The sequence below is a fragment of the Schistocerca americana genome, chromosome 2 (genome assembly GCF_021461395.2).
Source record: "Schistocerca americana isolate TAMUIC-IGC-003095 chromosome 2, iqSchAmer2.1, whole genome shotgun sequence".
NCBI classification, from domain to species: Eukaryota; Metazoa; Arthropoda; class Insecta; order Orthoptera; family Acrididae; genus Schistocerca; species Schistocerca americana.
In genome coordinates, this window is record NC_060120.1 from 540,487,472 (window position 1) to 540,502,953 (window position 15,482).

General features: G+C 42.1%; 1 protein-coding gene across 5 annotated transcripts in view; it reads right to left on the reverse strand.

Moving 5' to 3' along the window:
* Positions 1-15,482, reverse strand: part of LOC124594786 (transmembrane channel-like protein 5) — a 279,471-nt gene that overhangs the window by 226,926 nt on the left and 37,063 nt on the right. Inside the window, exon 1 of one of the 5 annotated variants that reach the window (XM_047133198.1) lies at positions 102-201. The exons of the other annotated variants lie outside the window; for them this stretch is intronic. Coding sequence (XP_046989154.1) covers positions 102-167 — 66 coding nt within the window. The 5' untranslated portion in view covers positions 168-201. Of the gene's footprint in view, positions 1-101; positions 202-15,482 lie in introns of those variants that run through there. 5 annotated transcript variants of the gene reach the window in all.

Below are 15,482 nucleotides of genomic sequence, written 5' to 3' on the forward strand. Positions count from 1 at the left end.
AAACATTTTTCCACGAAGGCATTGACCATCTTGTCTCTGAGTGAAATAGATGTATTAACAGTTACAGTGGTTACTTTTGAAATAACAAACAGTTTACTTACTTTTCTTCCATGTGTCTCATATTCATTTGATTGACCCTCATAGAGACAATACCAACTGTGAAACATAAGTTTTTAGTTCTTGAATATTCACAGGTAAAGATGTCATCAATGTGAAGGTTGGTTTAAACACCACAGAGCTTTATCAGAAATAGCCCTATTGGAGGTGGTGTGCCCTTGCCTTCCTTTGAACTTTAAACTGACTTACCTAGCCAGTTGTAGAGGGACCTGCAATTCAACATGGATTCTGAACCACAGTGCAGTTCAGCATTTTTCACATTAACAAACACTGCCAGAGTGAAGCAAGTGATAAAAGACAGATATAAAGCCTAGGGCTGAACCCCAGAACTTTGGATCTATAATGTGACACATTACCACTGAGCCAGCACAATACATAATGAAGTAATTTGAAAAGCAGTGTTTAATGTATTTAGTTTTCTTTTGAATTTTCATGGATTCATAATTTCTGGGTCTATATCAGCTATTCAAATAACTTTTAACCAGGATTCAGAAACCTGCTCCAAACAATGAGGAAGTAGTCAAAGTCTACATGAAATTTATTTTTGTGCTTTAGTAATGGAACTATAAATGACTGTTAATGTGAAACTAATTTTTACTGTCAACAATAATACCACTAATAAGTAAATGTACAAGGAAGTGACTGCAAAGATTTCAATATGTCCAAAAGGTCTATGCACGATATACGAGACAGCTGATGATGTTTGTTCCTGTCAACCCCTGTATTCTCTTTTGCCAGGTTCATTTGTTGTATTTTTATATTTCCTCCTTTTGTCAATTAATTTCATAATCTCCAGCAAATATTTTTAATGTTGCTGAATAAGTACCTTATTTATTTTAATTGCATTTTTTCACAAGATAATTGTATAACACAACATGGAGTCAGAGTATGAAAAATAATCTAACACTCTTACCTACAAGTCAGCATAATGAGAAATGTTTCAAAATGTAAAATAAGTGTTAGTTCATGTATGTGTTGACTGCATTTCAGTGAATGACCAAGGAATTTCAGACAAGGCATTTCCTCTAGTGCACAATCTTTAATGTCTATTTTTTATACCATCTAATCATTTTTACTCATTCAACATTGCACAATACATGAAATTAGACTTAAACTCTTGGCCAGATCTGCTATGATTGAGTTAGGGGTCTTCGATTAACAAGCTTGTGTAATCAGCAATTTTAAGTTTTGCTACTGCACTTAAATGTATCTGGATGAGCATTTAGGTAAGTTATTAAGTAATTCAAAGAAATAGTATCAATGGCAGTTGAGAGATATACACCAAATAAATTATTTAGAGATAGTACTGACTGCCCATGGTACACAAAATAGGTTAAAACACTTGTTGCAGAAGCAACAAAAAAACCACACGAAATTTTAAAGAATGTGAAATTTCCAAGATTTGCAATGTTTTACTGAAGCTCAAAGCTTAGTGCGAACTCCAATGCAAGCTGTTTTTTAATAACTTCTACAACGAAACTCTGTCTTGATAACTGGAAGAAATCCACAGAGATTCCGGTGGTATGTAAAGTACACCAGCAGCAACACACAGCCAATACCTTCACTGTATGACAGCAATGGGGAAGTAACTGATGACTTTGTTGCTAACACAGAATTCCTAAATATGGTTTTCTGAAATTCCGTCACCAAAGAAAATTAAGTAAATATTCCAGAACTCAAACTGATTCCAACTGCCAACATGACTAACTTCTAAATAGATAACCTCAGTGCAGTGAAGCAGCAAAGCCTCCAGTTCAGATTGTATAGCAGTTAAATTCCTTTCACAGTATGCTGTCACAACAACTCAATACTTAGCAATCAGATACAACTGCTAGCTCGATAAAATATCTGTAACTAAAGATTGGAAAGTTCCACAGGTCACACCCAGACATAAGAAAGGAAACAGCAGTAATTTGCAGAATTACAGACTCATATCACTAACACTGATTTGAATTGGACTTTGGAACATTTTAAATTATTAAGAAAATATTTCATAAACAGGTAGCCAAAATGGATTCAGGAAATATTATTCTTGTGAAACCCAGCAAGCTCTTTATTTGCATGAACTAATGAGTGCTATTGACACAGGATGTCAAATTGATTTCATATTTTTTATTTCCAAAAGTCTTTTGGCATGGCTCCTCTTGAGCGACTTGTAATCAAACTATGTGCCTACAGGGTATTGTGTCAGTTGTATGACTGGATTTGGGATTTGCTGTCGAAAAGGTCACAATTTATAGTAACAGACAGAAAATTATCAACTAAAATGGAAGTGGTATCTGGAGTTTCCCAAGAAAGTGTTATAGGCCTTCTGTTGTTTCTCATCTATGTAAACAATTTAGGAGACAATCTGAGCAGCCCTCTTAGATTCTTTGCAGATGATGCTGTGAGTTAACATCTTGTAAAGTTATGAGATGATCAAACTGAACTGCAAATGATTTAGACAAGATATCTGTATGGTGCAAAAAGTAGCATTTGACTCTAAATAATGAAAAGTGTGAGGTTGTCCACATGACCAATAAAAGGTATCTGATAAATTTCGGTTACACAATAAATCACAAAAATCTGAAGGTTGTGAATTCATCTGTAAACTTAGAGATTACGATTACTAATAACTTAAATCTGAACAATCACACAGATAATGTTGTGGGGAAAGCAAACCAAAAACTGTTATTTATAAGAAGAACACTTAAAAGATTCAACAGGTCTACTACAGGGATGGCCTAGTCTATGCTCGTCCATTGTCTTGTGGAGTATTGCCACACTGAGTGGGATCCACATCTGATAGGATTGATGGAGGACACAGAAAAAGTTCAAAGAAGAGCAGCTCATTTTGTATTATCGTGAAATAGGGAAGAAGGTTACACAGATATGATACAGGAAGTGGGATGGCAATCATTAGAACAATGTCATTTTTTCATTACAGCAAGATCTTCTCATGAAATTTCAATCACCAACTTTCTCCTCTGAATGTGAAAATATTTTGTTACTGCCCACCTACATAGAAAGAAATGATCAGTGTAATAAAATAAGGGAAATCAAAGTTCACCTGGAAAGATCTAAGTTCTCATTTTTTTCCACAAGCTACTTGAGAGTGGAGTGGTGGTAGAGAAATAGCTTGAAGGCGTTTCGACAAACTCTGTTTGTCAGGCACCCAACTTTGAATTGCTGATTAGCCATGAAGATGTAGGCTGAGCCTAGTACCAAACTCTGTGGAGCTCTAACTTCGTGTTCATCGTTTCTATTTTAGTTTTGTTCCATGGTGCAGCTTGTCAATAGACTCTTCTCATTTCTGTTACGAAGGTAAGACTGCATCAATGTCAGAAGCAAGTTACTAATGGCATAACATTTTAGTTTTAGTTAATGGTTCATAAAGCACACATCTTCACAGTCAAGTCACAGAAGGTAACAACAGAGAAGTTTTCTTGTTTACTTACACCACGAGTACATTTGTGAGTTCATACATGGCTTTCCCTGTGCAGAATTCTCTACAGCAGCGAAATTAGGAAGTAGTAAAAAAGTTATGCTTCGAGGTGGTCAGAATTCTACTGGAGGGCATTTTCCCCCAGTGGTTTATTTTTAATGATCTTCCATTTAATACACATCAAGCAGATTGAGTTATTTTTGCAGATGATGAAGTATTATAATCAATCATAACAGACAAACAGCAACAGAGGTAGTGGGAAATAATATATTTAGGATAATTATTAAATAGGTTTCTACCAATAATATCTCTCTCTCTCTCTCTCTCTCTCTCTCTCTCTCTCTCTCTCTCTCTCTCTCTATGTTAAAAAACTCAATTTAAAGCATGGGCATGAGTTACTGAGAAAGGGAGAATCTTCAAGATTTTTGGGTGTACATATTGATGAGACTTAAATTAGAAAAAAAAATGTATTTTAGAACAACTCAATTCAGCCACTTGGACATCTTGTGTTTTTGCAAGCCTTAGAGAGAAAGAAATCAGTAAGTTGACTTTGCTTATTTTCATTCTTTTAAGTCATACACAATTTCTGGTGTTACATATCACTTCAGAGTGATGCTTGTAATCAAATAATAATGATTTAATAAATAGGACAGGGCAACTATCATATATTTTTATTGCATATTTTGCAGGTGGCAAGTCCCTTCGAGGAATGATGTGCATCTTCAAGGTGGGACGATAAATGCAGTAACTTCATGATAAGAAGTGTCTGTGGGGCATGTAAGCATGTTCCATGTATCGTTGGCCCAGGTTGGAGTAACACATTAGCCCTGGAGCAAGAGCTACAGTTGAACAATGCTGAAATCTATTGCAGAAAACAAGAAGATTGGAAAATCAAAAATTGTGAAAGAGTAGATTGCTATCCACCATAAAGATTACACACTGAATTGTGGACAGGCACAACAAGGAGACTGTTACACACCAATCTTTCAGCCAAAGCCTTTATCAGAAAAGAAAAACATGCATTCACACAAGCAAGAACACATCACACACCACAGCCAGAGATAACAGTCGTGTGTGTGAATGTCTATATCTTTCTCTTTTCTGATGAAGGCTTTGGCTGAAAGCTTAATGTGTAAAACTCTTTTTGTCGTGCCTGTCCGCAACTCAATGCGTAATCTCTATGGTGAGTAGCAGTCTATCCTTTCCACAGTTGTTGGTATTCCAACCTGAACGTTCCATTAGAAAATTGAAAAATATATTCAGTCTGCTGTCATATTCTGAACAGCCAAGTTGACATTTGCATATAACAGTTATTTTATGTTCCAGTAGAAACAATTGTTTATCATGACGATTTACTAAAAGAATACACAGCCCATGTATCTGAAGAATGCTGTCGTATTTACTTCAAAATAATTAGGTATGGTGCTATATTAGGTAACTTCCAGCACAGACTGCACTATTTGAAGAAGTAGTTTATAAAGTCATACACCCATGGTCAAGAAGAGAAAGGTGAGCTAAGTAATATTCAACAATTGTAGCTCAAGAGGAAAGCTTATCTTTGAAAAAATTAACCATCAAATAAGGGAACATAAAAAATTGCATGCTACTCACTATACACAAGGGTTGTTTTTTAAGTAAGGGCCGTTCGCGCGTAATGTCCCGTAGTTCGCGCGGACGCCGCAACAAGCCACAGCGCCACTTGCCGGCATCCTTCCCGTTCACACTGATGCAAGTTGCAGCTCTGTAGTTGAAGTGTACCCATCGCTGTGCTACTTTATAATGTTTACGATTATTGAATCGCCTGCTGCGTGTGAGATATGGTCAGTGATACGTTTTTTGACCGCGAGAAGCCTATCAGCTGCAGAAATTCATCGTCAATTAACAGAAGTTTATGGCTTGAATGCAATGAGTGAAGATAAAGTGCGTCAATGGGTTAGAAAGTTTAAAAATGGCCGTCAAAACGTCCATGACGAAGAACGCTCAGGCCGGCCCTCTGTGATCACTGATGATTTCGTAGCTGCAGTCGAAACAAAGATTCGTGAGAACAGAAGATTCACAATTTCCACTCTTTCTTTGGAGTTTCCACAAGTTTCAAGATCGGTTTTGTACAAAATTGTGTCTGAAAACCTAAACTTTAAGAAACTGTGTTCTCGGTGGGTACCCAGACTCCTCACAGAGGACCACAAAGGGAAGAGATTTGCCACTTCATTGGACTTTTTGATTCATTACGAGGAAGAAGGGGATGACATGTTGAGTCAAATTGTCACTGGAGATGAAACATGGGTATCCCATATCACTCCTGAAAGTAAGCGACAATCGATGGAATGGCGACACACAGCCTCACCCGTCAAGGTCAAAGCCAAACAGACGTTGTCAAAGCGCAAGATTATGGCAACTGTGTTCTGGGACCAGTGCGGTGTTTTGCTAGTGGACTTTATGCCACGAGAAACGACAATCAACTCAGATGCATGCTGTGTAACTCTAAAGAAGCTCCGCAGAGCAATTCAAAAGAAAAGGCACGGCATGCTGACAAAAGGAGTTTTGCTCCTGCACGGTAACGCTAGGCCTCACAACTCTCAAAAGACTCAGGATTTGATTGATTCTTTTGGCTGGGAAGTTTTGGACCATGCACCATACAGCCCCGACCTTGCTCCTAGCGATTTTCACCTTTTCCAGTACCTGAAATACCATCTTGGCGGGCAGCACTTCAGTGACGACGATGAAGTGAAAGCGGCCGTGAACTCTTGGCTGTCAGAGCAGGCGGCAGAATTCTTTGAAGAGGGAATTAAAAACTTAGTTGTACGGTATGACAAGTGCTTAAATAAACAAGGCAACTATGTAGAAAAATAGGTAAAAGTGTGCAGAATCAGAAAATAAAGTTTCTTTACAAAAGTATTTGTATCTTTTTTAAAAAAAATAAAAACGGCCCTTACTTAAAAAACAACCCTAGTAGATGAGGTGTTGATGAGCACGTAAACAAGACTGAAGATGTTTCTCATCTTTCAGAGAAATCCTGCTTCAGAGGTAGCACAATAGCCGTACAGTTACATTGCCCCAGCTGACAATATTGTCCAGAGACTACAGCTCCACTGTTGTCAGGTGGAGTGGGCAAGGAGAAAAAGAAAATAAGGAGTGGGTGGCACATTCCCAGGGAAGTGTATTTGACATTTGGGAAGTAGAGGCAGCAGGTACACAGAATAGGAATGTGATGCCAGGTAAGCTCACAGTGTTATAGGTAGGGGTGGTTGTGTGAAGTGCATAATGCTGTGGAGGTGTGTATTGGAATAGGGAGATACAACAGAGTAAGAGGAGACTATCAACAGAGTAGGGTGAGAGTGGAATAAGTGAAGTGGAAGTTATGGGGACATGGGTGGAGGTGGATGTTGTGCAGGCATTAGCAAAGATTGAGGCAAGTGCGATTATAGAGTCAGAGTGGGGTGAAAGTAGGGCTAGTGGAGAGTCAGGCCAGGGGGATTACACGATCAAAGGATCTGTTGCAAACAGTTCTCACCTACATAATTCAGAGAAGCTAGTGTTGCAGGAAAATATCCCAGCCTACACCAGAATAAGCTCACCAGTGTCATTTCTATTCTGTGCACATGCTGCTTTTCTCTCCCAGGTGTCAGCCAACCTTTTGCTCCAAGCCTCCCTCCCACTACTCATCCCTTTCTCCTCTCCCTGACTCCACTGGACATAACACCTCCACCTCAGTTGAGCTGCTGCACTGTCGGTACAGTGCAATCAGCCTGGATATTGTAGCTGTGCATGTGTATGTGTGTGTTTGTGCATTCTGTTAGCTCTGAAGGAGGACGCATATGAAAACCCAAGTGGCATCGTCAGTCTTGTTTAAGTGCCTATTGATGAGTTCTAAGAAAGAAAATCTTCATTGCACAAAAGCATGCCATAAGAATAACTTGTAGTTATCACTCTCAATCATCCTGTTGATAAATATTTAAGCAATTAAGTATTTTATCTATAACATCATAGTACATATTTTATCTCATTAAATGTATTATAACAAAGCTCAGAAGGAATAAGAGATTAATAATTACAATTCTAGGAGAAAAAAAAATTACCTTCATTATACTTCATTAAATTGACCGTATCTCAGAAACGTGAATATTGCTGCTAATACAAACTCCTTTGTAATTAGTCAGCATGAAACCATATTTAAATAATAATTTAATCAAAATCAAACACTGAAAAATCCAGGATCGAGTTAACAACTATCTGAAAAATTGTTACTTAACACTTATAGAAAGTTTTAAGTCACAGACAGGCACAGTGAAAAATAATACTAGAAATATTCAGCTGCTGGGCCAAGTCCTTCATCAGACATAAAGAACCAAATTCACACACACATGGCAACTGTTGTTTCTGGGCGCAAAGGCCCACCTGCGACTGTATCTCAAATGAGCAACAGTCTGTTTGGGTGGATAGTGGGGATACAGAAGAGGTGTGGGGTGGGGAGAGATGACAGGATAGGTGTGGGGAGGAGGTGCTAGTGCTGCCTGTGAGAGTGTGCAGAGACAGTGTGGTGAGAACAGGGTAGGGCTGCTACGTGCAGCATGGGGAAGTGGTGCTGGTAGGGGGTAGAGGAAAAGGGGAGAGGTGTAGAGATGGGGAAAGGACAATGCAGGACTATACCAACATCTCCAGTGCCCAAGGGCTCGCACATCGCTGCTATAGAACTCAACTTTTCCAAATGCCCCACTGCCTCCAAACTTATAATCTCCTTCCTAGTCATCATGACCAACCATATCCTCACCTACAGTTACCTGTCACGTGAAAGCATCACGTGCAAACTATTCCATGTTTTAGGAATGGGCACCTGCATGGCACCATCCTACGCTAACCTGTTGATGGGCCATCTAGGGGAATCCTTCCTAACCACCCAGAATCCCAAACCCCTAAACTGGTTCAGATTTACTGACATCTTCATGATCTGGATCAAAGGTGAGGACACCCTATTCATATTCTGGACTCTTTCACTTCCATGGTCCTCCTCAACCCAACAAACCACCTTTCTCAATGTCTACCTCAATCTCGAGGATGGCTACTTCGGTACCAATGTCAGCATCAAACCTACCAATCACCGACAACATCTCCACTTTGACAACTGCCACCCATTCCACACCAAGAAGTCCCTTCCAATCAGCCTACCTATCTGTGGTTGGCTCTGAGCACTATGCGACTTAACTTCTGAGGTCATCAGTCGCCTACAACTTAGAACTAATTAAACCTGACTAACCTAAAGACATCACACACATCCATGCCCGAGGCAGGATTCGAACCTGCGACTGTAGCGGTCGCTCGGTTCCAGACTGCAGTGCCTTTATCTGTGGTCATCACATCCGTAGTGATGAGCAGTCTTCTCTAAATATGCCAAGGCTCCACTCAGACCTTCACAGACAGAAAATACCCTCCCAACCTTGTCCAGAAACAGATCTCTGATGCCTTATCTCCCTGATACCTACCACCCCCCACAGTCTTACTGTCTGATCACCCCCCTCTCATGACTCAGTACCACCCAGTACAGGAGCAACTGAATCACATTCTCCAACGTGGTTTCAATTACCTCTAATCACGCCCTAATGAGAAACATCCCCCACATTCCTCCCAGAGTGGTATTCTGCTGCTTATCCATCCTACACAATATCCTCATCCATCCCTACTCCACCTCTGCTCCCAGCCCCTTGCCTCATGGTTCATATCCATGCAACAACTGCCCCCATACAACCACCTACTCCAGTCCTGTTACAGGCAGGCATGTCTTACTTCATCAAAGGAAGAGCCACCTATGAAAGTAATCATGTGATCTACCAACTTAGCTGCAACCACTGTGCCACATACTATGTGGACATGACTACTAACAAGCTGGCTATCAGTGTGAATGGCCACTGCCAAACTGCCACCAAGTCAGCTGGGCAACATATTGTCCTTCACTTCCACAACTACTTCACAGCCTGTGCCACCTGTTTTCTTCCCAACAATGAGCTTTTCTGAGCTGTGTAAGTGGGAATTCTCCCAGCAACATATCCCTTATTTCCTGTAACCCCTTGCCTTTGCCAGTCCCTCTTCTCCACCTGCATATCCACTGCCCTGCTCTCACTCTAGTACTAAACATGTCCTCTATCCCACCAATGCTCCTGCATAGGCCTTTTCCCTTCCCTGTTCATGTCTCCCCCCCCCCCCCCTCCCCCAGCACAGTGCCACGATGCTGCACCTTAGCATTCCCTTCCTGTACCCATCACATTCCTGCATGCTCCCCCAGGCAGAACCAGCACCTTCCCCCATACTTACCTTGCTATCCCTCCTTGTCTGTATCCTCACATCCACCTCAGAAAAGAGTGTTGCTCATTTCAGACACAATCGCAGTCGGGCCTTAGCACCTGAAGATGACAGCAGCCATATGTGCGTGGGTTGTGCTTGTTTGAATGTGTTAAGAGTTTTCTATGTCTGATGAAGGACTTTGTCTTATAGCAACATATTTCTAGCATTCTTTTTCACTGCACTCATCTCTGACTCATTGTCTCCTCTATGTGATAAACAGCAATCTATTCTTTCCATATTGTTGTTAATAATCTAGTTATTACTGTAAACTGAATTTTTCAAGTTTTTATGATATGTCATGCAAAATGACCTATAAAATATGCAACTAACTACCTAACTTATGAGGTAAAGGAGTGAAGTCAACCAGTAGTGTGTGTGGTGTGAAGCATTACTTTGGTGAGGTGATGTGTCACCCAATGTCTACCTAACCGACAAATGATGATCGCAACAGTTGGAAGAATTTTCATTAGTTAAGTAGTTTAGAATCATAGACTTTTTGGAAGTATTGTTATTGTTTGTGCATACAAACTGCTACAGATGGACACTATATTTCTTTTGAAGTGGTACAACAACGACAGCTTACTAAATGTTGTTGTACCTGCTGACTTGGCAGTTACTTCATGCTGCAATGACCTGGCTTCAAGAAGTGGGATCCACCATCAAATAAAGAGCATGCCGTTACAATGAAGATAACACAAAAAAAAAGGAAAGATACCATTACCCGTCAAATCCAAGATGACTGACATTCATGACTGTCAGATAGCATCATGTTCAATATTTGCACTGTAATTGTATTTGCAGTGTCCCTTTATGCCCACAAATTGTAAGGGCAGATGCAATACAGATATTATTAAAAGAAGTACTTTCTACTATTTAACAGAAAGTTGCAATGGTATCAAAGTTTCCAGATTGCAGCACAAGAACACCACCAGTGGAGTACTCCAAAACTTATTTAATCTACACAGCTTTATCTATACATTAAATCAAGAAGCAGCAGTTCAGAGTTGGAACATAACACCCGTCTCAATCAGTACAAGCATATATATTACTTAAAAATTAACAAGAAATATACATGTGATTTTCTACTGACTTATAACACAGATAGTTCAAGTGCGGACCTATCACGCCAGCAAAAAACACAAGGAAATGTCTGATCATTAAAAAAAGTTGCTGCTTTTTAGGTTACTAATTATTTTTCAACTTGTTTGGCACTGAACTTTTGAAAATTATGTCTGTTGTTGATGTACATAGTGTACAACAATAAAGTAGACTACTTGAATGCATCTGTACTATACTGTTTATTATTAGGTCTAATTTTTATGGTCATATTTTTGGAAATAATAAATGAGTATGATGGCCAATGATTTCGCTGTGTCATCATTTATGCCACAGCTGTTCTCTGTATGCTCACGCTGACCATGCTCATTGAGATTCCTTCATACATGTTTAGAAATGAGTCAGAATGTTTTCCTGTGACAATGTTCTTATCTAAATACACAATAGATTCAAGCTCAGTTTCAGCTACGCAACACTTATTTTGCACCTTAGGGTAAAGCTGACATTGAAATATAGTTTAGAGCAGTAGGAATCAGAATACGCATTTTGTCGTTAATCATTTTGGGGAATCTTTTGTGAATTTTCAGACGCATCAGAAGTCGGTTTGATGAACTGCCATGACTAATTCTTCCAACAATGAAATTTGTTCTTCATCTTAAAACAAGTAAGACAAGACTTTAATGCTGACAACCATTTTACCAACAGGCGTCTTCATATCAGAATGTGTAGCGGCCGAGCTTCAGTTTCCCTCACAGTGTAGTGCAGTACAGTGTCATGTTTTGTACTGTGCATGCAAATGTATAAGCATTGTTACGGTGCAGCTGTCAATCAGCTTTCTGCATCAGCCACCAGGGGCACTGACATTGATGGTGCATTATTCTGAGCCATCAGAGGTTTATGGTTTTTATGTGTGTTTTGCATTGTTCGTATCTTAGCAACAAGAAATAGCTTTCAGTTCAAATACATTTTGTCTGTACGAAGACTGTGTGTCATCAAGCAAAGAGTGTGTTACTTCTTTGTAGAGAATTCAACTTCTTAGGGGAACACAACAAAGAGAAAGTTCGCATGTGCAATAATAAGTCATTTCATACACCTACAGGATGGACAAGAAATCAGTCAATGACGAACCTAGCAGTACGACCACAGTGGTGACCTTGACATGATTTAGCCTGTAACAACAGGGGGTTTAACTATGTCGAATCTGATATGACGGACTCATCGGAGGTGATGATTCTGTCAGTTTCACGACTTACAGTGTGCTTGCCCCCAATCCGGCTGCACAACACGGCACTAAGGTTCATGCAAGTGGAAGCCAGTTTCCTCTTTGGAGATATTAAGGCAGACTCCATTTAATTCACAATGGTTGTTAGTCAGCTGGTCTACCCTTATACCACTGAGAATGAAGATGTGATCACTACACTACCCAGAGCCAATGTATACAAAAAGATAAAATCAGAATTGATGTAATAGGTTTCCATACCACAATGCCTCTGCGAAGTGTTAACCTAGGAGGATATGGGAGACCAAAAACCTTCCCAATATTTATGATATTTGCACTGCACAGTGGACACTGGAACTGTGTCACATAACTAGCTGCACACATTGTTGACCACCCACCACAGGTGAAAGCCATAATAATATTACAGATGTGAGGACTGACTTGGCCAACAGGATAGCGAATGCTATAGTTCCTGCTTTGACTGATGCATTGGTCGATGTGTATAACAGCACACATCAAGTAATCCAGTATCATCAACGATATTCCCTGACTGGTGCACCAATTGCGACATGTCATGGCTTAGCATCAACAGTGGTCACACAGGCTGATTATGACAATCTGCCAGCTAAGGTCATTGCTCTCACCAAGCAAATTGATGAGTTGCTATCCCAGTGTGACAGCCGTGGTGACGGAAAGTGGTACTGCTGGAGGTTTTGAAGTTGTTCCTCTGCCACCCCATCAATATCTGGACAAGAACAGCACTCTGACTGCTAGCATCACAGAAGATTTGGGGACCAGGCACACAAGGGCACATCGCCACGCACGTAACCAAATGCCAGCAGCAGTTGGACACACTCCGCTACTCGACTCGCTGCGGCTCACTTCGTTACCGTCGCTCGCGCACGCCAACGCCACTAGCCCAACGCCATGGCTGGACGGAAAGGGAAGCAGATTGCAGCCGCATTGGAAATTCTCATCCATGCGATGGGGAACAACAGCGACCGCCGACGGCAGCCAAAGCGCAAGCGCACTCAGCAGAACAGCAAGATTGTGCAGTGCTATAAGTGCCAGCAGCTGGGGCATTTTGCGCGTGATTGCAAGCACGCCGTCGCGTGCTTGAAGTGCGCGGCAGCACACGACACCTGCAGTTGCACAAAGCCTCGTGGAGTGCCCAGCAGCTGCGCGAACTGCGGCGGGCCACACGCCGCCAACTCGCGTAGCTGCAGCTACCTCAAGGAGTCATGCTGTCAGCCAGCTGCACCACACACTGTGGCGGTGTCAAGCGCACGAAGCCACCACTGACAATGCCATGGCTGGCCTCCAAGCCACCTTTGCGGCCAAACGGGCTGCGCTTAAAGAACAACTCGTTACAGTCCACCGTCAGCTCCAGCAGCTGTGTGAGGAGCTACGAGTTCTGAACAGGACTAAGGCGCCCGCCCCCACGCCCAGTGGGGGTGGACGTCGTCACGCAGACGGACCTACCGTCGCAGAAGGACATGGCCACTCAAATGGACATCGCCCCGGAACCTGTAGCAATACAGGAGACCGGGGAGACGCCCATGGACGTGGCACCGTCCTCCCCTTCCCCAACTCCAGGCGGGGAGGTAACACAGCAGGAGAAGCAAGAAGAGGATGCCAAATTACGCACGGACATCATACCCTTCCCGGACAGCACGATCATGCCAGACGTGCTGAAGAAGATTGCCACCATGTTTACGGTATGGGCGCTTCAACGCCCAAAAGAACCCGTACCTCTTCGCCCAGGTGGAAGGGGAATGGAAGCCGTCGCTCCCACACAGGCCGTTCAAGCTACATGGCGGGCATCTGGCAATTCTGCTCGAGTTTGTTACCAACACCATCAACGCGAACCCGGTCTTCATGCCGCGCAACTGGGAATACATCCTTGAGGGCGCAGTCGTGCGGCTGAGGAAGAAGGTTCACGACGGCGCGAGGAAGCTGTCCGCAGACCTACAGACAGCACTGCAGAACGTCTCGCGCGAGTCAAAGAAGAACGAAAACACCAAAGTCCACGAGTATGCCTGCATGCTAGTAGCCAGGACAGACACCGGACAACGAGAGGACAAACCATACAGTGAGGCCGCATCATCAGGAACAGGAGGAAAGACTGTAACAAGTCAAAACTCCTACACCTCGGGCCAAGGCCAAGGCCCGTTTGTAGAGCGTCAGCGTCAGCAGTTGGACACAGACACTGCCTCCTATTGCCAGGGCTCACTACAGATCCTTTCTATCAGTGATTAGAAGTGGGGCTGCAAATATCTACTGGATGCTGGGTCAGACTTGTGTATCTTTCCCCAGAGACAGCTACATTATCATAGACCAGCAACATTATTCCACTGGTCCACTGTGAACAACTCTTCAATATCAAACTACAGCACAAGGTGTGAAATCAGACTTGGGGCTGGGCCAAGCATTCATGTGGGATTTTACGGTCGTAGATGTCACTGAGCCCACCATCAGTGCTAATCTTTTGGCATACTACCACCTTCTACCGGACACGGTGAACATGCAATTGGTGGATGACGCACTACTGGGCTGCCAACTTCGGGCTTCCATCACTGCACACTGGTGCACTCAGCCAAAGTTGTGCAGGCAAATGGACAGTACCTGTGGCCTACTAAAATAGTTCCCAGTCTTGACATGACCCCCAGTACCACTGAAAGAGGTTTGACATGGTACTGTACATCATATCAAGATCATGGACAGCCCGCCAGTTTCCTGTTGACCTCAACACCTAGCCCCAGATTGGTTAGCGATCGCAAAGGCAGAATTTGACACCATGCAGAGAGAGGAGGTTAGACTGCCATTCAGTAGTCCATGGTCCTTTTTCTTTCATCTGGTGCCAGAAAAAGACTGAGGCATCCGTGCAGGGATTACCGTGCCCTCAATGTCCAGGCAGTGCCGGATTGGCATCCTGTCCCTTTACTACGGGATTACAGCTACGCATTACATGGTGCGGCAATTTTTAGCGTATATGACTGTGCCAAGGCATATACACAGACACCCATAGTGGAAGAAGACATCACAAAAACCACAGCCACCACCCCATCTGGATTGTTCGAGAGTTTGTATATGACATTCAGAGTGAAAAATGAAGCACAAACATGGCAGCACTTTATTGATGCAGTACTATGAGGACTACCCTTCTGTTTCACAACTTGGACGACATACTTATCCTCTCTTCAGCCACAGAACAACATGAGCAATACCTGATGTAAGTCTCAGATAGGCTAAATCAATATGGTGTGGTACTTAACATAGCCAAGTGTGTTTTTGGGACACCCACTGATCAATTTTTTAGGGCTCAAAATTTTG